Source organism: Podarcis gaigeae, assembly GCF_964106915.1.
Source record: "Podarcis gaigeae genome assembly, chromosome: 10".
NCBI lineage: Eukaryota > Metazoa > Chordata > Lepidosauria > Squamata > Lacertidae > Podarcis > Podarcis gaigeae.
In genome coordinates this window covers 9,342,509-9,366,781 of record NC_139686.1, presented here as the reverse complement: position 1 = coordinate 9,366,781, position 24,273 = coordinate 9,342,509, and the positions used below count along the sequence as shown (strand labels likewise).

The window sequence follows — 24,273 nt, the reverse complement described above, 5'->3', positions numbered from 1 at the left end:
CATTGCAAAATTTGGAGAAGGGTGGATTTTGGTGGGCAGCCCGGTTTTCAGCTTGTGTGCTCTTTGGGAAAGTGCAGAACAGGTGGGTTCACCTTTAAATGCAAACTGAATCGAATCCACCCCCTCCCTCTTCCCTATCTGGGACTGAGCTGAATCTGGAAGAAATGAAACCCAGAATCTTGGCAGAAGCAAGCGGCACTCCTGAGCAACTAGACTTTATCAGGAAATCCAGCAAGATCAGCTTGTGTTTCCCTTTCTGGTAAATTAAACTTGAGCGAGGAAACCCCGGGCTTGGCGATGAACTCTGGCAGAGGGGCTGGGTCCAGGGGAGGAGAGTAGGGCGAGGCGAGCAGCCAAGCAGACTGCTGTCGGATGCTTTCCCCATCTCAGTGAGCTGCAGGCTGAAGCCGCAGCAAATACCTCCCCCCACTACACAACTTTCCCATCTTGTCCCACCCAGTTCCTCTAATTTTGGCTTGTGTTTTCCACCATGATCTGGCTGGTATGGCTTTGCTGTCGTCTCTCGGCCGTTTCGGCACAGCAAGATCCTGAACTCCTAGCCAGGGACCTAGAAGAAGCTGAGATTTTGGATCACAACCTCATTGACAATGTAAGATCTTTTTCAATAATAATAATAATAATAATAATAATAATAATAATGGTTTTATTATTGCTGTGGGTTTGTTGCCAGGAGACTGTTAATGGGCAGGGAGCAGAATAAATGAGAAAGGGTGTGTGGAGCTCAGCTCTTGTGACTTGAGGAGCAATCCGACATAATTTAGCAAGCAAAGCTTTTCTCCTAGCCCAGTGGGTAAAGGTTCGCTGGTTTTCTTCCTGCGTGTCCAGCTGCTGTTAAAATAAAAGGGTGGGGTAGCTGAAATTTTTTTAAAAGTGGCAAGCTTAATTAAAGAAAAGACCTTCGCAATCACCCTTTATATGCAGAGTTGGCAAGTTATAATAAGAGTTCTATGGGAAATGCAGCCAGCTGCTCCCATTTCTTGCAACGCTTTATAATAATGCTGATAACACCAAGGTTGCAGGTTCAATCCCTGTATGGACCAGCTGCATATTCCTGCATTGCAGGGGGTTGGACTAGATGATCCTCAGGGTCCCTTCCAACTCTACAGTTCTATGATTCTATGATAATAATATACCGGTAATATAATTTAATATTTATACTGCACCGGTCTGGCTGGGTTTCCCCAGCCACTCTGGGTGGCTGCCAACAAAATATTAAAATACAATAGTCTATTAAACATTAAAAGCTTCCCTAAACAGGGCTGCCTTCAGATGTCTTCTAAAAGTCTGGTAGTTGTTTTTCTCTTTGACATCTGACAGGAGGGCATTCCATAGGGTGGGGGCCACTACCGAGAAGGCCCTCTGCCTGGTTCCCTGTAACTTGGCTTCTCGCAGTGAGGGAACCACCAGAAGGCCCTCAGAGCTGGACCTCAGTGTCTGGGCAGAACAATGGGGGTGGAGACGCTCCTTCAGGTATACTGGGCGAGGCCATTTAGGGCTTTCAAGGTCAGCACCAACACTTTGAATTGTGCTCGGAAACGTACTGGGAGCCAATGTAGGTCTTTCAAGACCGGTGTTATGTGGTCTCAGCAGCCACTCCCAGTCACCAGTCTAGCTGCCGCAATCTGGATTAGTTGTAGTTTCCGGGTCACCTTCAAAGGTAGCCCCACGTAGAGCGCATTGCAGTAGTCCAAGCGAGAGATAACTAGAGCATGCACCACTTTGGCGAGACAGTCCATATGTTTCTTTCACAGAACCATAGAATTGTAAAGTTGGAAGGGACCTTTGAGGATCATTTAGTCCAACCCCCTGCAATGCAGGAATCTCAGCTAAAGAAAACCCTAACTTTGGAGGGGTGATAGTCACACCTGGCAAATAAATAAACCAATATGCACACTTAAGGTGCAGGAGGACCCCATTCTTGAAGGCTGGATTTGACAGCCCTGCTTAAACATGAATGATGCCACTCCAGGTAGCTAAATAAAACCTCCCTTTTCAACTGCAGTATACCTTGGTACTGAGAACAAACAACAGAGGACGTTCATCACCCGGCTTGGATGCTTCCTGTAGCCTTTCTGCTTGCTTAATATAGTTTCCTTGCCTCCCAGTTTTATTCTGTCCTGAAGGATAACTGAGATATGATCTATTATACTGTGATTCTTTTTTTGGGTGGGGTTTGCTGTATATTCCCCTGCAACCCATCCTGATGATGGCCATTTTGGAATTTCAATCGATCTGGCTCGTCAGAATACTAGGCTTCAGCTGCGATCCTATGCACACTTGCTCAAGAGTAAGGCCCACTCATCCTGATGAGATTTTCTCCTAGGTAGACATAGGACTGTACTGTAAATAGACCTTTGGTCTGATCTAGGAAGGCCGTCCTACCGTTCCCAACTCTCTCAGAAGCCAAGGTCAGAATGCTCAAATATCCTTTCGTCCGTCTTGGGGTTGCACCTCGCCCCTTCGGACAATTTCGAGGTGCTATTTCTGGTATCCTTTGGTTGTTTTCTCAGCTTCCATAGATTCTCTGTGTTTTGTTTGGGATCTTGTGCAAAGCGAGGGGCGTGTTGTCCTTTACACCGCAGGAACACCTAACTAAACAAGCCTGAGGAATTCACTAGGAAATCCTGGGCTGAAAGGCAGGTGAGAGGCAAAGACACAGAACAAAAGGAAATAGCAACTTTTACTGTGTGTGTGTGTGTGGGGGGGGGAAATAGGTGATCTGGAGGTGAGATGCAGGTTCTCTGGAGGCTATTGGACACCAAGTCCCATCAGCCCCAACCATCAAGGGCAACAGGCAGGGGATGATGGGAGTTGGAGTCCAGTAGCATCTGGAGGGCCCACCTGCCAGGCTTAACCCTTTCCATGCCCACTGCTTTCCCTCTGCAATTCTGCCACTGGCCACAGGGGCAGTTTTCAATGTGTTTTACCTATGCGTCTTTCATGAGGGGGCGGGGGACGACTCCATTTGGGGGAACAGCTGAAAATAGGGCTTGAAGTAGAACAGCAGCAGGCTGGGCAAGGGTTAAGCAATTCTTATCCTCCTCCCTCCCGGCTGCTTAAGGCAGCCACTGACACATCACCAAAAAAGAGGGAACTGATCACAGGAAGAAGGCATAGGTCTGCAAACATTTTACACATCCAAATTTATATTTATCAATGCGCATTTGACGTCAATGGCTGTGGGTGACATCTGGCTAACATCCAGGGTATGATATCCAAGTAGACCCATTGTTCTACTTTGCCATTTGGCATCGGATCCATGACAGGGCCTTTGCAGTGGTGGCTCCCCATTTGTGGAATGCCCTCCCTCATGAGGTGCGTCTCCCTCCTTCATTATTGACTTTCAGGAGTCAATTCAAAATCATCCCTGTTTACTCCAGGCATTTGATGACTGGAAGATGCTGCCCCTGACAAGCCTGAAATCATGGACTGAGAAAATATGATCGCATTTAACCTTCTTTTTAGAATGTTGCTAGTGATATTGCAATTGATGTGTTTGCCGCCCTCGATGCCCTTGGGAGGAAGGGCGGGATACGAACTGAATAAAATATTCTATAACTGCAGTAGAAACAGAATGCACTTCACCAGGGTGGGTGAAGGATGTGCCTCTGAATTTGTCGTCCAGAGGCTCACTGTCAGTGGGCAACTTCAAGGCTCCTCCTGCTTCCTTTTCTTAACGACTCATTATCATTAAACCAGCCCTGGGCCACATTCATGCATTTAAAGCATTATCATGTCGTTTTAAACAGCCATGGCTTCCCCCAAAGGATTCTGGGAGCTGTAGTTTGTTAAGGGTGCTGAGAAGCCCCTGGTCCCCTTACAGAGCTTTGATTCCCAGAGTTCCCTGAGAAGAAGGATTTATCGTTAAACCACTCTGGAAATGGGAGCCCTGAGAGAGAAATAAGATGTCTCTTGATGTATGCTGTTGTCAATAGGCAGGGAGTTCCATAGTGAATAAGCTGCCCCACTAAATGATCAATTCCTTACAACCTCGGAGAGTGAGGGTTATGTGGCATCTGTCTCCCATTTTTTTGTAGTTGTGAAAATTTAGCGGTGTTCCCCAGCATACAAATACTCCCCGGTGTGTGTGTATGAGAGAGAACAGCAATTTTGTTTACCTGACCAACAGCACTCATGCTTGGACACTGGAAACAGAAGGAATAATGGTGGCAGTGAAGCACTCGTTGCATTTTGCGGGAAGAGCAAACATTACCTGAATGGTTTCATACCATTTGCGTGGCGAGTCCCCCCCCCCCCCGTGGACACAATTATTAAGGTTAATGGGCTAAATAAGACCACAACTTTATTGGTTGCAGGTGATGAGCCATGTTGGCTTAGACATTGGTCCTAACTGACTATATCTGACTTCAGCCCATCTGCTTGAAGTCCAAGAAGGGTTAACCACCAGTAGGGGGAGTCCTGCTGATGCAACTAGGAACTCCCCTGGGGTCACTGATAGGGGGCGTGCCTTAGGCCCTCACCTCCATAGGCTTCGGACAGTGCCATGCCCCCCAATCGTGCGGGGGCTGGGCTCCAGCCACCGTGCGCGTGGTGGGGCCGTGACACCCGCAATCCCACCTCCTCTGCAGGGCGGAAGTGGCTTTGGGGTACAGTTAATGTAACTACAGTGGTGCCTCGCAAGACGAAATTAATCCGTTCCGTGAGGCTCTTCGTTTAGAGGTTTTTTCGTCTTGCGAAGCAAGCCCATTGACAGCTTAGCGGATTAGCACTATTAGCGGTTTAGCGGCTTTTAGCGATCAGCTGTTAAGCGGCTTATCAGCGGATCAGCTGATAAGCGGCTTAGTGGCTTAGGAAAAAGGGGGGGAAAGGGGGAAAAAACCGCAGGAACTCGCAATACATTTTCGTCTTGCGAAGCAAGCCCATAGGGAAATTCGTTTTGCGAAAAGCCTCCAAAACGGAAAACCCTTTCGTCTAGCGGGTTTTCCGTCTTGCGAGGCGTTCGTCTGTACAGTAAAGTTGTTTACAGTGGTGCCCCGCAAGACGAATGCCTCGCAAGACGGAAAACTCGCTAGACGAAAGGGTTTTCCGTTTTGGAGGCTTTTCGCAAAACGAATTTCCTATGGGCTTGCTTCGCAAGACGAAAATGTCTTGCGAGTTCCTGCGGGTTCCCCCCCCTTTCCCCCCTTTTTCTAAGCCACTAAGCCGCTTATCCTCTAAGCCGCTAAGCCGCTAAAAGCCGCTAAAAGCCGCTAAACCGCTAATAGCGCTAATCCGCTAAGCCGTCAATGGGCTTGCTTCGTAAGACGAAAAATCCCCTAGACAAAGAGAATCACGGAAGGATTCTTTTCGTCTTGCGAGGCACCACTGTATAGCGTATTCATCAAAGATGAGGAACCAAAACTATGGAACCCCCTTCCACAGGACCAACCTGGATGGCTTTAAAAAAGGATTAGATAAAGTCATGGAGGAAAGAGCTACCAATGGTTATTTGCCACAATGATTCTGCCCTGCCTCCACAGTAGTAGTAGTAGTAGTAGTAGTAGTAGTAGTAGTAGTGATAATAATAATAATAATTTTATTTATACCTCACCCTCCCTGGCCAGAGCCAGGCTCAGGGCAGCTAACACCAGTAAAATTACAGTAAAAACACAACGGGTGGGGGGGGGGACACCAATTTAAGATACAGGTTAAAATACCATTTAAAATGCAGCCTCATTTTAAAAGTAGCCCATAGATCAAAACCATAAGGGGAGGGAAAACATAAGGGTCAGACTGTGTCCAAACCAAAGGCCAGGCGGAACAGCTCTGTCTTGCAGGCCCTGCGGAAAGATTTCAAGTCCCGCAGGGCCCTAGACAGAGCGTTCCACCAAGTCGGGGCCAGTACTGAAAAGGCCCTGGTCCTAGTTGAGACCAACCTAACCACCTTGTGACTTGGGACCTCCAAAATGTTGTCATTTGTGGACCTTAAGGTCCTCCACAGGGCATACCAGGAGAGGCGGTCCCGTAGGTACGTGGGTCCTAGGCCGCATAGGGCTTTAAAGTAGTGCTTCTGAATACCAGTTGCTGGAAACCACAGGAGGCGAGAGGGGTCTTGTGTTCGAATCCTGACTGCGGGCTTCCCACAGACATCTGGCTGGCCGCTGTGAGGAAAGGATGATGGACTAAGATGGGGCCATTGGCCTGATCCTGCAGACTCTCCTTATGTTCTTATATCCCCACCCCTAGATGTTGTTGGACGCCAACCCCCATCACCTCCAGCCAGCCTGGTCAGTGGGGAGGGAGGATGAGAGTCAAATTCCAGCAACATCTGAAAGGCTACAGGTCCATGTGGATTGCTTGAAATAGTTTTACAGAACTCTGTTTCCTATTTGCAATATTTTGGAATCTGGGCCCAGGTTTCCCCAGCCCAGTCGAGGGGACTTTACTCCCCCCGGTTTATTCTATATTTAAGTCAGAGAAGCCTTTTCAGAATCCAGGGGATTTCACTGCAATCAAAATGGGGTTGCAGAACTACATTTGAGAGAGAAGCTTAGTTACTGGCTGGGCGGGAGACATTGCAAAGGAATGACTTGGCTGTAGGATATATTAACGTCATTCACTTTTCCGCCCCGGGGCAGAAATAAACAAATGCCCACACTTGTTGCCAGGGGTTGTTGTGGTAGCGCTGGTTAACATCATCTGTTCCAGCGAGAGGTTTATAAAGCTGTCAGCCCGGCCTGCTGCTTTGCTCACATGCCCTTATGTGCTTTGCAAAGAAAAAAATGCAATCTGCAAAACGGTCCGGCAATTGCGTTTTCTACACATCTGCTCTGCAGGTCTTGTTTCTTAGCAGGAAGTTCTACAGAAAGGGCCAGCGGCCAGCCAGATTGCAGACAGGTCTGCCCTCTGGGGTTTTTCTTTTTTTTAATAATAATTTTTATTGATTTTAACATATAAATTATAAAATGTACCACGAAACTTATGACTTATACAGTGGTGCCTTGCAAGATGAAAAGAATCCGTTCCGCGAGTCTCTTCGTCTTGCGGTTTTTTCGTCTTGCGAAGCAAGCCCATTGACGGCTTAGCTGATTAGCACTATTAGCGGTTTAGTGGCTTTTAGCGGCTTAGCGGCTTAGCGGATAAGCGGCTTAGCGGCTTAGAAAAGGGGGGGGAGGGAAAAAACCCGCAGGAACTCGCAAGACATTTTCGTCTTGCGAAGCAAGCCCATAGGAAACTCGTTTTGCGAAGCACCTCCAAAACGGAAAACCCTTTCGTCTGGCGGGTTTTCCGTCTTGCGAGGCATTCGTCTTGCGGGGCACCACTGTACAATCTTTTTAGACTTCCATCAGCACCTCTGATATAATCTACCATTTTATCCGCTTCTTATACATTTCTTAACTTTAAGTCTCTTAACAAATTATCCTTTCCCTTATCTATTTTTGCAATACTTCCAATAATATTCCTCACAGAACTTCTTGCAAACCTACAAACATCGTCTGGTCTTCACAAATACTTTTCAAATAGTCCGTAAATTTACTCCAGTCTTCTGTGAATTTCTGGTCCCGCCAGTTTCGAATTCTTCCTGTTAATTTATCTAACTCTGCATAGTCCATTAACTTCATCCTCCATTCTTCAATCGTCGGTAATTCTTCTTGCTTCCATTTTTGGGCTAATACTATTCTTGCTGCTGTTATTGCATATAAAAAGAGCTTACATTCTTTTCTATTTATATCGCCCTCTGGGGCTTTTCATTGGAGAATTATTTTTTTATTTATTAATAACATTTTATTGCATGATGCATTTATTGTATTTAAAAACACAGCTTTTTATCCAAGGTCATAGTGGGGCACGTGGTTCTCCCCACTTATTAAATCTCCACAACAACCCTGTGAGGTAGGTTAGGCTGAGAAACAGTGTCTGGCCCAAAGACACTCGGTTGAGTTTCATTTCTGAGTTTCATTTTGAACCTGGGTCTCCCAAGTTGTATCCCAACACTGTAACCACTACACAGCACTATCTCCCCATCATTTCCCCCCCAAGATCTTTATTGAAACTTAACATCTATACACAATAACCCGAATTCCCAATGATTCCCTCACATAAAATATAATATCTAAATTACAACAGCTGCATAATTATACACTTAATTATAAAACCCACCACCCTGTACTTCCCTCCACAGCAATTTGGCTTCTTTATATTTCTTTCTAACTCTTTTCCTTGCATTCTATAACAAATTATTTTTGTTAAATTCTGATTTTTCCTTCTTTCTTTATTGGTTTTGTTATTGCTTACATTTTTTATTCTAAGCCTATTAGCATGTCATTTTTAGAACAATATTTTGACATATAATCTTCGAAATACTATCATGATAACTTGGCAAGTGTACATTTTCACATGCCCGATATCTGCTTCAAATTCTAGAAAACCTTTAGATCGAGGGTGTTGTGCTTCAGCCATGTGTGTGTGTGTGTGTGTGAATGCGGCCCCCCAGGCCACACTATATGGCCCTCAGAATCTTCCCTAGGCAACTCCCATCTCTCTGGGCTACAGCCCTGGTCAGCACTTCTCAGATCTCTTCTCCAGTGCATTGGTCTGGTTGCAATTATTATTTTAATTATAAATATATTTAGATCCCACCTTTCTTCCAAGTTGGCAGTTTACAACATTTAAAAGCATCATCACAGAACACAGGGCAATAAAAATAACCTAAAAACAGCAACGGCATGTGTTCCGGAGCTGAGAAAATATCTCTTGCTTGCCTAGACTGAGGATGGAGAGATGAGTGTGACTTTTGCATGTCTGGGATATAGCCTGCTATACAAAGGTATCATGTTTGTTCTGTTATGTACTGAAGTTCTCACCCTGGGCCAGCAGGGGGATACTGCAGATAGTTTTCACTCAGGTCCACATATGCAAATAAGAAATTGGAAGTGATGTTCAGTGACTGGATAGAAAGTTGTTACTGTTGCATTGTAGTGGAGCTCTATAAGCAGGTTGGCTGAACCCTTCAGCCCAGTTCTGTTCTGGCCTGTGAATAAACAAGAGCTGTTTGAAGAATCGCTGTGTCGTCTGATATGTTCACCCACAACTTAACATGTTCCTTCCACTTTGGCCTCTGGTCACTACAACCCTTGGCATGCAGTCCTGGGAGGGCTGATGTCAGGAGCAGGCCAGCAATAACTCACATGGTGCCAGTGAAGTTCTCTCTCTTTATTCAAAGAAACAACTCAGGTGTCCAGGCCTACTGAGCGCAGCAACTGTTCTCCGCAGGTTCCTTCCAATCTGAGGCTCCTTCGTCTTGCCTGCCTTTGCTCCACTCTCTTCAAACCTCTTTGGGTTCTGGGAAACCCAGCGGAAGGGAGCTGGTCACTGCAGGAAGGGGAGACAGCCTGGCTTCCTGACCAGCCTAACTCATTTCTGCTTCTTGGCCTCCCTCCTCTCCAACCTCTGCTTCTGCCTCCGATTCTGGGCTGCTCTCTGCCACAGACTCTTCCTGCTCACTAAGCCCTGTTGCCTCTTCAGCTTCCTCCTCCTCCCAGTCTTTTCCCTCTTCTCCCTCTGACCACATATTGTCGTCCCACCACCAGTCCTCCGGAAACTGCCAGAAGGGCCTCAGAGCTGGACCTCAGTGTCCGGGTAGAATGATGGGGGTGTAGACGCTCCTTCAGGTATACTGGACCGAGACTGTTCATGTGTTTTGACACTGGGGAATGCGTGACTTAGCTCCAGCATCTTAGCATTCCAGCCTCCATGTAAACAGTCATAAAAATCTCATTTCTGGGAGGCAAATCAGCAGATATAAATTGACAGCAAAGAAAATTGTAGGGTGGGTGGGAGGCAAAATATGCCCTTACATTCCTGAAGTTCCTGTTCCTTTTCACCAGGGAAAGGGGGAAAGGGCTTACTGTTCACTTTTAAGAGGGAGATTCTGTAGAAACACTTTCCCTGAACACAATCCTTTCTTCCTTGCCAGAACATTGCACATAATTTGCGAAATTCAGATTGCACCCTCATCAGGAAGAACTTTATGACAGTAAGAGCTGTTGGACAGGAGAATGGACTCCCTTGGGAGGTGGTGGCCTCTCCTCCCTTGGAGGTTGTTAAGCAGAGGTTGGGTGGCCATCTGTCATGGATGCTTTAGATTAGATTCTTGCATTGCATGGGGTTGGGCTAGATGACCCTTGGTCCCTTCCAACTCTACAGTTGTATGATTCTATTATATATGTGAGTGTCTGGAGGCGGTTGGAGGATGGATGGCGACTAACAGATTGAGGTTGAATCCTGACAAGACAGAAGTATTGTTTTGGGGGGACAGGAGGCGGGCAGGTGTGGAGGACTCCCTGATCCTGAATGGGGTAACTGTGCCCCTGAAGGACCAGGTGCACAGCCTGGGAGTCATTCTGGACTCACAGCTGTCCATGCAGGTGCAGGTCAATTCTGTGTCCAGGGCAGCTGTTTATCAGCTCCATCTGGTACGTAGGCTGAGACTCTACCTCCCCATAGACTGTCTCACCAAAGTGGTGCATGCTCTAGTTATCTCCCGCTTGGAGTACTGCAATGCACTCTATGTGGAGCTACGTTTGAAGGTGACCCGGAAACTACAACTAATCCAGAATGCAGCAGCTAGACTGGGAGCTGCCGCTGAGACCACATAACACCGGTCTTGAAAAATCTACATTGGCTCCCAGTACGTTTCCGAGCACAATTCAAAGTGTTGGTGCTGACCTTTAAAGCCCTAAACGGCCTCAGTCCAGTATACCTGAAGCATCTCCACCCCCAATGTTCTGCCCGGACACTGAGGTCCAGTGCCAAGGGCCTTCTGGCAGTTCCCTCACTGCGAGAAGCCAAGTTACAGGGAGCCAGGCAGAGGGCCTTCTTGGTAGTGGCATCCACCCTGTGAAACGCCCTCCCACCAGATGTCAAAGAGAGGAACAACTACCAGACTTTTAGAAGACATCTGAAGGCAGCCCTGTTTAGGGAAGCTTTTAATGTTTAATAGACTATTGTATTTTAATATTTTTTGGAAGCCGCCCAGAGTGGCTGGGGAAACCCCGCCAACAGGCGGGGTATAAATAATAAATTATTATAATATAATATAGTATAATATAATATAAATTCTAAATTATTATTATATTATATTATATTATATTATATTATATTATATTATATTATATTATTATATTATTAATTCTAACCTCTGCTTAAAAACCTCTGAGGGTGGAGGGTCCACCACGTCCCAAGGGCGTCCGTTCCACAGTCCAACGGCTCTCACTGTCTAAATCCATATAATCCAATATTCCTATATCCGTGCCTCTGTTTTGGGGCCTGCCATTAAGATCATCCTCCTAGTCACAACCGCTGAGACCAAACAGGAGGGAGCTGGCAGGCAATAAGCAAGAAGGCAGGCAGCTGGGGGCTGGCTGAGAGCAGACTGAGTTGGTGGGGCAGCCCCCCTAGGGTTGCCATGTGTTGAAGAGCAAAAAAAAAGAGGACACATTTGCAGTCTTCTACTTTTAACTATGGATCTCTATATCAACTCTACCCATGGGAAAAGAGGACATGTCCTGGGAGAAGAGGACATATGGCAACCATTCAATGAATGGACCAGCCTCCATTGCTACATGCGCCAGCTAAAAGCAACTGTTGAAGTGAGCTTTCTGTGTAGGAGAAAGCAGTCCTTCAGATCCCATTCAGGACCTTAAAGACTAAGACAAGAAAGTCGAATTGTGCTTGGAAATGAGCTGGCGATCAGCCAGCTGGTTTGAGAACTGGTGAGATGCCTTCTGTTCAGCTAGTTACAGTCAACGGTCTTGCTGCAGTTAAAGCCAATATGGTGTAGTCAGTGCTGGGTTTACATATAGGCTAAACAAGCTATAGCTTAGGGCCCCACTCTCTTGGGGACCCCCCCAAAAAATTCAGTGTTAATATACTTTTTAATTGTATTTCAATTCAACAATTACCTTGATAAAATACATATTTTGTTATGTGCAGCTGGCTTTCGATACCTATTAGGTCCATAAATTACCATATAGCATATATTCAACACAAAAACAGCAATAATTTGTTGTTGACAGCTGCCCATATAAAGGGCCCCATTCCCTTCAGTAGCTTAGGGCTGTGATTGGAATTTTGAGGTCTTAGATATATGTTAAATGTTCATAAGTGTACCAACTAAGCACATACATAGATCAGCATGGGAAGACCGACCCGAAACCATTTTTGAAATTTTTGATTCCCAGACTGACCAAATGTTTTCCCTGCAAGGAGGGAGGAGGGTCAGGGAGCCTTCGCATTGTCTCAGGAATTGAGTAATCAGCATTTTATTGGGTGACAGACTATCAGGAAAGACAATCAGATAACCTGGCAAACAGGAAAAACAACATTCAAATTTCTCTTTTACACCACTTTTCTGTGACCTAGGTATGATGTATGGAGGGGTGGTCTTGAGCTCCAGGGAAGGCAATTTAAAATGTCTATATAAGGCCTTGTGCCCCATTGTTCTGGATTCCTCCTCCCTCCTGCGTGTGGTGAGTGAGTACCCCATTGCAACAGATCAATAAAGATCAGGCTTACTAGCTGCTTTGCTTCTCAATATTCTCTGGTTGGCCTCTGTTATTTTCTCCTACCAATAGGGAACCTACGTAAGGACTCTATATGGGCTCTTGGATACCCCATAAGGGGAAAAGGGCAGATTTTGTTCACAACAGGGCCTCATCAAACCTAAATCCAGCCCTGGGCGTAGTGGACAATTGTTATAACTATAATTATTTATTAAATTTGTATATGGCCCTTCAGCCATAGATCTTCCAGGACCTGGGAGACTAGGGTTCAAATCTGTACCCGGCCATGAAGTTCTCTGGGTGATCTTGGCCCAATCACTCATTCCCTGCCACAATAGAGTTGTGGTGAGGATAAAACAGGGAGAGCCATGTACCCCTTTCCCTTGAGCTCCTTCGAGAGAAAAAAAGAGGGCTATAAGTGCAATAAATAAATAAATATGAAAACATCTCAGAAACAACGGCTGTTCCAAGGGCAGTCCCATGTATAACAGATCTGTGGCGTCTTATCTGTATTTTACCAGAGCATGGATCGCAGTAGCACGGCTGCAACGTGACATACAGAATTCTAAAAGGTTTCCTGCGTAGCTGGCTGTGTGTGTGTGTGTACACTTTATGGGGATAGCTTGGCTTTGCGCCAAGGACCATGCATTCCTTAGCTGGACTGCCGCACGTTCCAGCATTCAAACCAGGACACAACCCGGCGATAACTTGGCAATACAATCACAATTCCATTTTCACAGCTTTGTCCTGTTAATTTCTTTGCCTTCAAGCGCACGTGTGTGTGTGTATAAATATAAGGAGAACTTGATGGTTAAACAAGCAATCGCTCAGGACAAAACTGTCCATGACTGCAACCGTTTATTTCTCAGTTTAAATGATTTCTTTCCTTCACCAGGGATTGCCAGTGTGCTATCCATGAGTCCTAGTGTTATAAGAGATGGAGAAAGACTTGCGCTATTACGCTTTCTCCATGCCATGCATAATTTGTGCAAACTTCCATTATGTTTCTTCCTACTCACTTTTCCTCTAAACTAAAAATTCCGAAATAGGGCAACCATCCCTTGCAGAGAAGTGCAAGAAGTCTTCATTCCATAATAGTTCAGTTGGTAGAACATGAGACTCTTAATCTTGGGAGACTCCACTTCATTAGAAATATATATATAAAAGGTCCAGTAGCACCTTAGAGACCAACTAAGTTTGTTCTTGGTATAAGCTTTTGTGTGCATTCAGATACACTGAAACAGAAGTCACCAGACCCTTATATACAGTGGGAAGGTGGGGTGCGGTTTTTCTCAGGAGGGTAGTAGGAGATGGGTGATGGACTAAAAGATATGGAAAATCTGCTGATGACCGTTAACGACTGCAATTAGTCCTACAGGAAAAAGCAAGGGATAGTATGCAGATGACCAAAAATAGCTTTAGCATAAGTAAAGGTAAAGGGGCCCCTGACCATTAGGTCCAGTCGTGGACAACTCTGGGTTTGCGGCGCTCATCTCGCTTTATTGGTCGAGGGAGCCGGTGTACAGCTTCCGGGTCATTTGGCCAGCATGACTAAGCCGCTTCCGGCGAACCAGAGCAGCACACGGAAATGCTGTTTACCTTCCCGCCAGAGTGGTACCTATTTATCTACTTGCACTTTGACATGCTTTCGAACTGCTAGGTTGGCAGGATTAGCATATGTAATGAGACAAAAATCCAGTATCTATATTCAGACCAGGTCTCTCCATAGTTTTCAGCTTAGTGATAAGTTGTAATTCAGCAACTTCTCTTTCACATCTGCTTCTGAAATTCTTTTTGAATTCTGAAATCAGCTTCGTTAGGTTTGTTTGTGTTTCTAAAAAATGCGTTATAACAGTATGACACCAGATGGCTCTGTGGAGTCCTGTCTTTTGGCAACGCGATTTCCCATTATGAGGTTTTCAACACATTTTCCTGAAACCATTTTTTGTGTGTGTCTAGATCCAGCCAGAATTGTGGGTTCAAGGTTAGACTAGATGACTCTTTTGGCCCCTTCCAACGCTGTGCTTCTCTCCATCTCAGATGGAGAGCTCTCTTTCTGCATGAGACTTCCTTGGTGTGATCTCTGTTTTGGCCTGCCTTTTGGCCACCTTGTTAACATTCTTGATTTCCTTGCAACAAATCTTTCTTCGGCACCTGCCACATAGTTATTTTCTGAAAAGGAAACCACAATGAATAATAGTGTCCCTACTTTTACAGGTTGCTCGAAGAGTCCCAAGGCATAACCGGTTCCTGCAGAGATTGGTAGGTTCACTATTTCCCTACAAAAAGCTGTTGTCTTTGCAGGAAAAGAAAGGATGAGTTTTCAAGTTTGTTTGCTTGTTTGGTTCCCAATATTTCTAGGCTTCTTTTCACTGTAGAGGGCCACAAAACAGTTCACACAACAACCCATAGATCAACTCATTCATCTAAGTAATACGATGCTTAAAACAAACAAAAACTGCAGGTGAAAACATAAAGCTCAACTCCTCATCAAGTATCTGTAGTTCAACAGGGGGACTTCTCTGATCTTGGCTGGGAGAGAGTTGCACAGAATTGGGGCCACAACAGCTCCTGGTAGAGATAAGCTGTACATCTAAACCACTGGGTGCAAGTAACAGAGACTTCCTCCGAGGATCTCAGTGATCGGGTAGGGAGATGAAGTCCTCAAGGTGTCCTGGACTCATGTTGTTAAGACTTGCAGATTAATACACGAACCTTGAGTTTGGCTGGTAACTTGTGTGCAAGCTCTTAAGCACCGGAGTTACGAGCCGGCAATATTCTGTGTTGCAACAGCAGAGATCATTCAGTTTGTAACTTAAGGGTTAATCCTGTTAGTGTTAAACTCAACTAGCCAAGGGGGAAGATGAGTGGAGGTGTTGCTTAGCAACCAGGCAGCATGACATGAGGCACTCTGATTGGCTGTGTAGTTCAGAAGGAGTTTCCTTCTCTATGCATCTACACCAGGAATCCCCAAACTCGGCCCTCCAGATGTTTTGGGACTACAGTTCTCATCATCCCTGACCACTGATCCTCTTAGCTAGGGATGATGGGAGTTGTAGTCTCAAAACCACCGGAGGGCTGAGTTTGGGGATGCCTGATCTACACAATCATGTGGAGAGACACTTGTACTACACCTGAGGGTTTCAATATGTTTCGGGACTCCCACCAGCCCTTTCAGCATGGCCAGTGAAGCCAAGGGGGTTGTGTGATTTGTAGTCTTGGAGCCAAGGGGGTTGTGTGATTTGTAGTCTTGCAAAACCTGGACCATCGCAGGTTCCCCATCCCTGGCTTACAATTAAGAAAAGCTCAAAGCAGTTTAAAAAAACAAAAAAAAAAAAAAAACTGGGGAGGGGAAGGAACATACATTACAAGCATTTGAAAAAGTGCAATTATCAGAAGAGGCACATTTGGAAATAATTACGAGCGATTATGCCACACCCACCGGGGGTAGCAGAACATAAGAGGAGAAAGTTGGATATCACCAGCAGTGTGGAAAACCAATTGCACTTCTTCTCGTAGCGTTTTGAACCACCCACCCGGAATCAATGATCTTGAGGAACGTGCCACGTCCTGGCTTCACCTTTCGTGAATGATTTGCAACTGCTAAGCTGAGCTCCCCGCCTTTCACAAACTTCCATTCACACCCAAGGAGATTCCAACACTCCTTTGCCTATGGGCCTTTCATGCAGGGATTTGCTTGGCAGTCAGTTATGAATGAAAGCCGTTTGTACTCAAAGCTCAGAGAGCTGTAATGGATTGCTGGAGGTGCAGCGACACGTTGCAATACCGCTAAGGAATGGCTGCTCTCTTCCAACAGGAGACCAGGCCCCGGATGTCTGAATTCTCGGTGAGATCCACAATCATTTCTCGCTATGCATTTACGACCGTCTCCTGCACTTTGGTGAACACCGGCTCGGAGCCTAGGGAGGGCCAGTTTGAGATGCAGATACCCATCACAGCCTTCATCTCCAATTTTACCATGTAGGTGAGAGGTTTTGCTGAGCAAGGTACTTGCGGCTAGGAATGAGGGGATCAGTTTGCATTTAAAGACAAGCCTAACACATTTCCACTTTCTGAAATGGTAACCCCCCCCCCAAAAAAAAACCCAGCACACCAAATTTCTGGAATTTGATCTCGCAATAGAATGTAGGGATATCTTTTCATATACAGTGGTACCTCTGTTTACGAACTTAATCCATTTTGGAAGTCCGTTCTCAAACCGAAACTGTTCTTAAACTAAGGCACGCATTCCCTAATGAGGCCTCGCACTGCCGGTGCCCTTCCACCATTCAGATTCCGTTCTTAGACCGAGGTAAAGTTCGCAAACTGGGACACTATTTCCGGTTTTGCAGAGTTTGTAAACCAAATCGTTCTTAAACAGGACTGTTCTTAAGCCAAGGTACCACTGTACATCGTGGTGAGATGTAGTGCATTTGGGTATTCCAGCATTTATATAACCCAGTTTTCCCCCAAGTTTTTTCTGGGCCATTGCCCTCTTGGTTCCATAAACACATCTTGGTTCCTAGTGCCCCTTGTTGTTTAGTCATTTATTCGTGTCCGACTCTTTGTGACCCCCTGGACCAGAGCACAACAGGCACTCCTGTCTTCCACTGCCTCCCGCAGTTTGGTCAAACTCATGCTGGTAGCTTCGAGAACACTATCCAACCATCTCGTCCTCTGTCGTCCCCTTCTCCTTGTGCCCTCCATCTTTCCCAACATCAGGGTCTTTTCCAGGGAGTCTTCTCTTCTCACGAGGTGGCCAAAGTATTGGAGTCTCAGCTTCAGGATCTGTCCTTCCAGTGAGCACTCAGGGCTGATTTCCTTCAGAATGGATAGGTTTGATCTTCTTGCAGTCCATGGGACTCTCAAGAGTCTCCTCCAGCACCATAATTCAAAAGCATCCATTCTTTGGCGATCAGCCTTCTTTATGGTCCAGCTCTCACTTCTATACATCACTACTGGGCAAACCATAGCTTTAACTATACGGACCTTTGCTGGCAGGGTGATGTCTCTGCTTTTTAAGTGCCCCCTACCCGATAAAAAATGTTATTCAGAATAGCAGTTTGCATGACCCACTAAGGACTATAACACAATAAGATTCAAACCGGTAATAATTAATTGCACATCTTATAAAAAAAAAACCCAACAATTTGTCTTTACCCCCGATGGTGCAATCTTCTACTGCCTCTCGAGACACATGGATGTCAGCAATATTCAGAATCCGATACAAATTATTTAGTGCACTTAATTCATCAAAACTGATGTACATGATGTATTGAGACCTGCTTTTCAAAGTCTGATAGTCAAGTACACCTCCAACATCTGCCTGGTACCCCATTGCTTCTTTTGCACCCCTCCCAGGTTATCCCACGGCCTCCCCCCAGCTCAATTTGGGAACTCCTGCCAGAAACAGTCATATAACGTCATTCAAAAATGCTCACCGTACTTAAATAACCGATTTTCCCACCAGAAAGGAGATTTTGATGAGCGTTTTGTATGAAGGCTGGAATGCCCAGGTGTAAACTTGACCACTTAGCTACATGGCCATGTGGCCTACTTTGCAGAAACAGTCCTTTATTTGACAGTGAAGAAACTTATGTGGGGGAAAGCTGGGGTGGGGAGAGTTTGAAATTGCCCATCATCAGCAGGTGAAGAAGGCACACAGGCCGATGGGTCACAGCCGATCCTCACAATGGTGAGATGCGATGCATCTGGGCATTCCAGCCTTCCTATAAAAACAGTCATAAAAATCTCCTTTCTGGTGGAAAAAAATATTTCAGATTTTTTAAAATGACAGTTTTATAGGAAGGCTGGAATGCCCACCCAGCTGCAATGCTTCTCACCACCACAAGGAAAGCTGTGGCTGGCAGAATCCACTTGATCCTATGCCCCTTCGTGCTAATATTCTCTCTTTTTTACTTATCCTTTTCCCAAATTTTTTTCCAAATTTACAACAAACACACATAAAAATAAATAAATTACAATATTAAAAGGAAAAAACAAGCAGACATATAGACACCTATCTGTTGAGAGCCCAATTTAGTTTTCATTGTTAAATGACTTCCTCAAATCCCCCCTGAGTTTCCATAGATCTCATTGTAGCAGTTTTCCAATATCCCCTTTCTAATAAAATTAACTTAATCAAGTTGCTATCTTTCTTTCTCCTCATAATATTTTCAGTCCATAATGTTATACAATTCAACATATTTTACTCCTAGGCCAATTTGGAACTTACAAATAGTTCTACTTCTGTTATATTGGAATATCTAGCTAAATAGTCCTTAAATTTCTTCCAATCTTCTTGACGTATCTCCTCTTTCTGATTGCGGATTCTTCCAGTCAGGTCGGCCAGAAATTCTTCATCTTCTTTTTTTTTTTTTAAAAAAATAATATTTATTAAAGTTTTATAGACAGAAAAAAGTTACAGAATAAAAAAAGAGAAAAAATAAAAATAAAAAGGTACAGAAATACAAATGAAAAATACAAAATACATGAAAAATAGAAAACAATTAAAAACAGATCAATCTTTTCATGTCTTATATTTCATTTACTTATTTCCCTGACCTCCTCACACCTCCGTTTTTTGTATTCCAGTTCACATGGTTAATTCAGCAAATACTTTCCCTCTCTGCAGAAATTCTTCATCTTCATCTTCATCTGCCATTCCTCCACTGTTGCTATTTCTTGCAATTTCCAGTTTTTAGCTAACAAAATTCTTGCTGCAATTGTGGCATACAAAAACAATCTAACATCTTTTCTGGGCAATTCCAATCCTATTATTCCAAGTAGAGAGGCTTCTGGTTGTTTAATAAATGTATATTTCAACAGTTAATATTCTCTGTTTTGTGGCTCCAGGGTCATCGGTGAGAGGGTTTACCACGGGGAAGTAATCGGGAAGGACCAGAAGTATGGGGGCACGGACAGAAAGAACAGATATTCAAGACCCACAGATAATGGGTAGGTATTGCATAGAGAGGGGCAAACCTCCTGCAGTTTGATCTGTTCCAGGTCTTACGTGGGGGACTCGACCCATCTGTCTCTGGGCAGATTTCTAAGGGGAAATCCTGGCCAATTCATGTGGAAATGCAAATGTGAAAAAGGGGGTGGATCATTACTTACAAGGCAAATCAAGGATTTCACTCTTTCTGTTTCTTAAAAAAAACCCACCTGTTTCAAAGCTTCAGAAACCACCCAGCTGTTTGCAGTTTGCATGTGAGACTTCTTGTCACCATGCCTTAATGAACACCTTCAAGGCAGAATTCAGGCACATTCCAGCCTGTCAAAAGCCTTATTAAATCGTGGTACCCAGAATTGGACGCAGGACTCCAGGTGGGATCTGACCAAGACAGAATTGAGTGGTACGATTACTTCCCTTGATCTGGGCACTACACTTCTGTTGACACAGCCTAGAATAGCATTAGCATTGGTCCATCTACTCAGCATTGTCGACACTGACTGGCAGCAGCCCTCCGTGGATTTCAGACGGGAAATTCCCAGCCTGACCTGTAGAGGTCAGGGATTAAACCTGAGACCTTCTGCATGCGAAATATGTAGGAATGGATTTAGGAGAGGATATATCCTTTAGTTATTATCCTTCCTTGCTCACATGAGTGAGATCAGCAGAGTACCATCCTTTGCAGCCTTAAACTTGGAAGCTAAAACAAGGGTATTATTATTATTATTATTATTATTATTATTATTATTATTATTATTAATACCCCACCCATCTGGCTGGGTTTCCCCAGCTATTCTGGATGGCTCCCAATAGAATATTAATATGATAAAACATCAAACATTAAAAACATCCCTAAACAGGGCTGCCTTCAGATGCTTTCTAAAACTCAGGTAGTTGTTTATTTCCTTGACATCTGATGGGAGGGCGTTCCACAGGGTGGACTCCACTACCGAGAAGGCCCTCTGCCTGATTTAACCTTCTAGAAACAATAATCCAGTTTACATTATGGCAAACTGGATTTCCCCTGTTATTATCCCTTTTCTTCCCTTTAAAAATAACAATCAAACAGAAAATGTTTTGTGAAGAAATAAAAGTAGTATTTACTTACATAAGCTAGGTCTTGAAGCAGCAGCAAAATGAAGGCAGGTTTATGATTACCATCTAAGTTTTAAAAAGATAAAGTAAAGGACCTCTGACAATTAAGTCCAGTCACAGACGTCTCTGGGGTTGCGGCATTCATCTCCCTTTACAGGCCGAGGGAGCCAGCGTTTGTCCGCAGACAGTTTTTCTGGGTCATGTGGCCAGCATGACTAAGCCGCTTCTGGTGCAACAGAACACCGACACCAGAGCAGTGCATGGAAACACCATTTACCTTCCGGCTGGAGCGGTACCTATTTATGTATTTATCCGGCTGGAGCGGTACCTATTTGCACTTTTTGACATGGTTTTGAACTGCTAGGTTGGCAGGAGCTGGGACTATGCAATGGGAGCTCACCCTGTCGCGGGGATTCGAACCGCCAACCTTCTGATCAGCAAGCCCAAGAGGCTCAGTGGTTTAGACCACAGCGCCACCTGCGTCCCCACCATCTAAGTTACAAAAGTACAAAATCTGTGTTGAAAATGGTGTCTGAGCCGCAGAGCTCAGGCAGCACATGTGGTCAGCTTGGAGGCATGAGGAAGAAAAAAAGAGATGCCCGGGCAGGAAGGAAGGATGTAGTGTTACAGCTTCCTGCCAAGGCAGACAAAGGAAGTGATGTCACAGAGTTCCCTCTGGCAAATTTTACAGGAAAGCTCTGTGAGCTTTAGCCCTTCATGTGCCTATCTGGCAAAATATGAATTGTTGGTTTGACTGCAACGAAGGCCCACAAAACAGATACTGTACCATTGAGCTGTGGTTGCTTCGATGGCTACCACCTCCTCCTGGCTTTTGAGACCTATATCAACCAAAGTAGTCTCCTTTCTGCCCTATTGCATCTATGGGGGATGAGGTGCTAAGTATATGAAAAGATGTGCCCTATTGAAACCCACATGCTAACTGCACCTTTGAATTCTCCTGGTAGGGAACACAGAGTTGAGACATTCAAAGCCTCCGGAACAATTCCCCGGAAAACAGAAGCCGTCTTCCTGTTGCACTATGAGGAACTTTTGCAGAGACGGTTGGGGAAGTATCAGTACACGGTCAGCATCCGACCTCAGCAGCTGGTAGGGAAGCTACGGGTGGAGGTGAACATCCTTGAAAATTCGGGCATCGTCTCTCTGGAAGTCCTGCCTCTCCAAAACAGCAAGAGCAGAGGCAATGGGAGCAGTGAAGGTGAGTAGAACTTAACACGGGGGCAAGGAATGCTTTTCAGGCAATTGTGCTGGGCCCAGGGGTTAACCAGGTCCGGTCCGGTCCCGAATCCAAGGGTTCAGCGAGGAGTCAGCCCAACAAGCCAAGGCAGGACACAAGGCAGGACACCAGGCAAGGTCAGGCACAGGGTCTCAGGCAGGTTCTAGCAAACCTGGGGCGGGGTCTGACAACCTTTTATCTTTGTTGGGATAGCGGCTGGTCCTGATCCCCCACCGTCTCGCCTCCCTGTCTTGCCCGAAGACGAGCACTCCCCCTGCGATTACTCAGGTCTCTCCTTCTCTCAGACCTTAGTCTTTGCAGCTCAGGAGATGTCGGTGGGTTACTAGACCCAGGGGCTGCCTCAGCCTCCCCTGACCCAACTGGTAGTGGAGCAGCTGTAAGTGATGGCCTAGCTCAGGGGTCTGCAACCTTTAAGACAAAAAGAGCCACTTGGACCCGTTTCCAAAAAAACAACAACAACTGGGAGCCGCAAAAACATTGCAACATTTAAAACAAATATAACACTGTATATATTGTTTCTTGCCTTAATGCTGTATATACAGGATCGTGCAGTCAGCTGTCAATCTCAAGAAAAAAGGACAAATAGCTAATTAAAATATTTAATTTACAACCAGGTAACCAGGTTAATGGGACTTTTGCTCCTGAACCTCAGTGCTCAGTGTCTGCACATCAGGGCTGTAAGACGTCACCTTCATTTTCACACAGGCTTGCAAGCTGTCATCTGTGAGGCGTGATCGGTGTTTGTTTTTAATATAGTTCATGTTGGAGAAGACCTGCTCACATACATATGTGGAACCGAAGATCGACAGGACTCCATCGAGTCCAACCCCCTGCCAAGCAGGAAACACCATCAGAGCACTCCTGAGATATGGTTGTCAAGCCTCTGCTTAAAGACCTCCAAAGAAGGAGACTCCACCACACTCCTTGGCAGCAATTCACCAAACTTTCACCAAACTTTCCCCTGCTTAAGTTTAAAAAGGGGCTTCAAGCAACTAAAAAGGGGCTTCAGGCAACTAACTCCACGTGGAATTCCACGCGACCGCGACTTGCTATGCCCAATAAACAATGCCACAAAATGCCACAGAAAATTAACCAGGGCCCCAGTAAACCATAAATCATAATCAGTGCCTGATGCAAATAATAATTAATAATGAGGGCCCAATGTCATCCTCGTCATTATAAAAATAATCCCTCTCTTCACGCCGCCCAGCCTCCCAAGAAAAAACCCCCACCTCAAACAGTCACAAAGCACAAATTCCACGCGACCGCAACTTGCTATGCCCAATAATCAATGCCCCAAAATGCCATAGAAAATTAATCAGGGCCCCAGTGTACCATAAATCATAATCAGTGGCTGATGTAAATAATAATTAATAATGAGGCATTCGTCATTATAAAAATACCTTTTTATTATTCATTTGTTTGACCCCTCAGAATTACTCCTCCTCATAGAAATAAAATTAACAAGTTACCTTTTTTTGAGTGTGTGTTCTTCACTCCCCTTCAAAACAGTGACCAGTGTATATGGCCCCTTTCAATGCAGCCTGCTTACAAAGGCGTGAAAGACCAGCAATAAGCTGTTGCATAACGTTCCCCAAGGAAAGTGTTAGCTATTCACCAAACTTCCCCCTGCTTAGTTTAAAAAGGGGCTTCAGGCAACTAACTCCCACGTGGAATTTCCTATAGTAAGATGGCGGCCGCCTCAGAAGACCACATGGGCAGATAAGATGGCTGCTGGGATGATCCGGTTACCCAGCAACAGCACAGCTGTTTCCGACGCTTTTGAAAGCAGCCGGCAAAGCAAGCGTTGGAGCGCCGAAGCCACCTAACCCCCACAACTAGAATGCTGCGCATGTGACCAAATGGCGAGGACTTACTTTGCTAGAGACAAGCCCCGACACTACCACAAGCCTCCCTCTCTTCGCACCGCCCAGCCTCCCAAGAAAAAAACCCCACCTCAAACAGTCACAAAGCACAAATTCCACGCGACCGCAACTTGCTATGCCCAATAATCAATGCCCCAAAATGCCATAGAAAATTAATCAGGGCCCCAGTGTACCATAAATCATAATCAGTGGCTGATGTAAATAATAATTAATAATGAGGCATTCGTCATTATAAAAATACCTTTTTATTATTCATTTGTTTGACCCCTCAGAATTACTCCTCATAGAAATAAAATTAACAAGTTACCTTTTTTTGAGTGTGTGTTCTTCACTCCCCTTCAAAACAGTGACCAGTGTATACGGCCCCTTTCAATGCAGCCTGCTTTCCCCAAGGAAAGAACAATTCACCAAACTTCCCCCTGCTTAAGTTTAAAAAGGGGCTTCAGGCAACTAACTCCTCCGCCTCCTCCCCTCGCCTCGCCTCCTCCCCTCGCCTCCACTCCTCGCCTCCTCCCCTCGCCTCCACTCCTCGCCTCCTCCCCTCGCCTCCTCCCCTCG

The 24,273-nt window shown here is 45.3% G+C and overlaps 1 protein-coding gene across 1 annotated transcript in view; it reads left to right on the top strand.

Moving 5' to 3' along the window:
• Nucleotides 1-349: 349 nt before the first annotated feature.
• The window catches only part of ITIH5 (inter-alpha-trypsin inhibitor heavy chain 5), a 73,926-nt gene continuing 50,002 nt past the window's right edge, over nucleotides 350-24,273 (top strand). Inside the window, exons 1-5 of the mRNA XM_083700117.1 lie at nucleotides 350-610; nucleotides 14,742-14,786; nucleotides 16,342-16,505; nucleotides 19,380-19,481; nucleotides 21,540-21,790. Of these exons, the coding sequence (XP_083556243.1) occupies nucleotides 491-610; nucleotides 14,742-14,786; nucleotides 16,342-16,505; nucleotides 19,380-19,481; nucleotides 21,540-21,790 (682 nt within the window). The 5' untranslated portion in view covers nucleotides 350-490. The remainder of the gene's footprint in view (nucleotides 611-14,741; nucleotides 14,787-16,341; nucleotides 16,506-19,379; nucleotides 19,482-21,539; nucleotides 21,791-24,273) is intronic.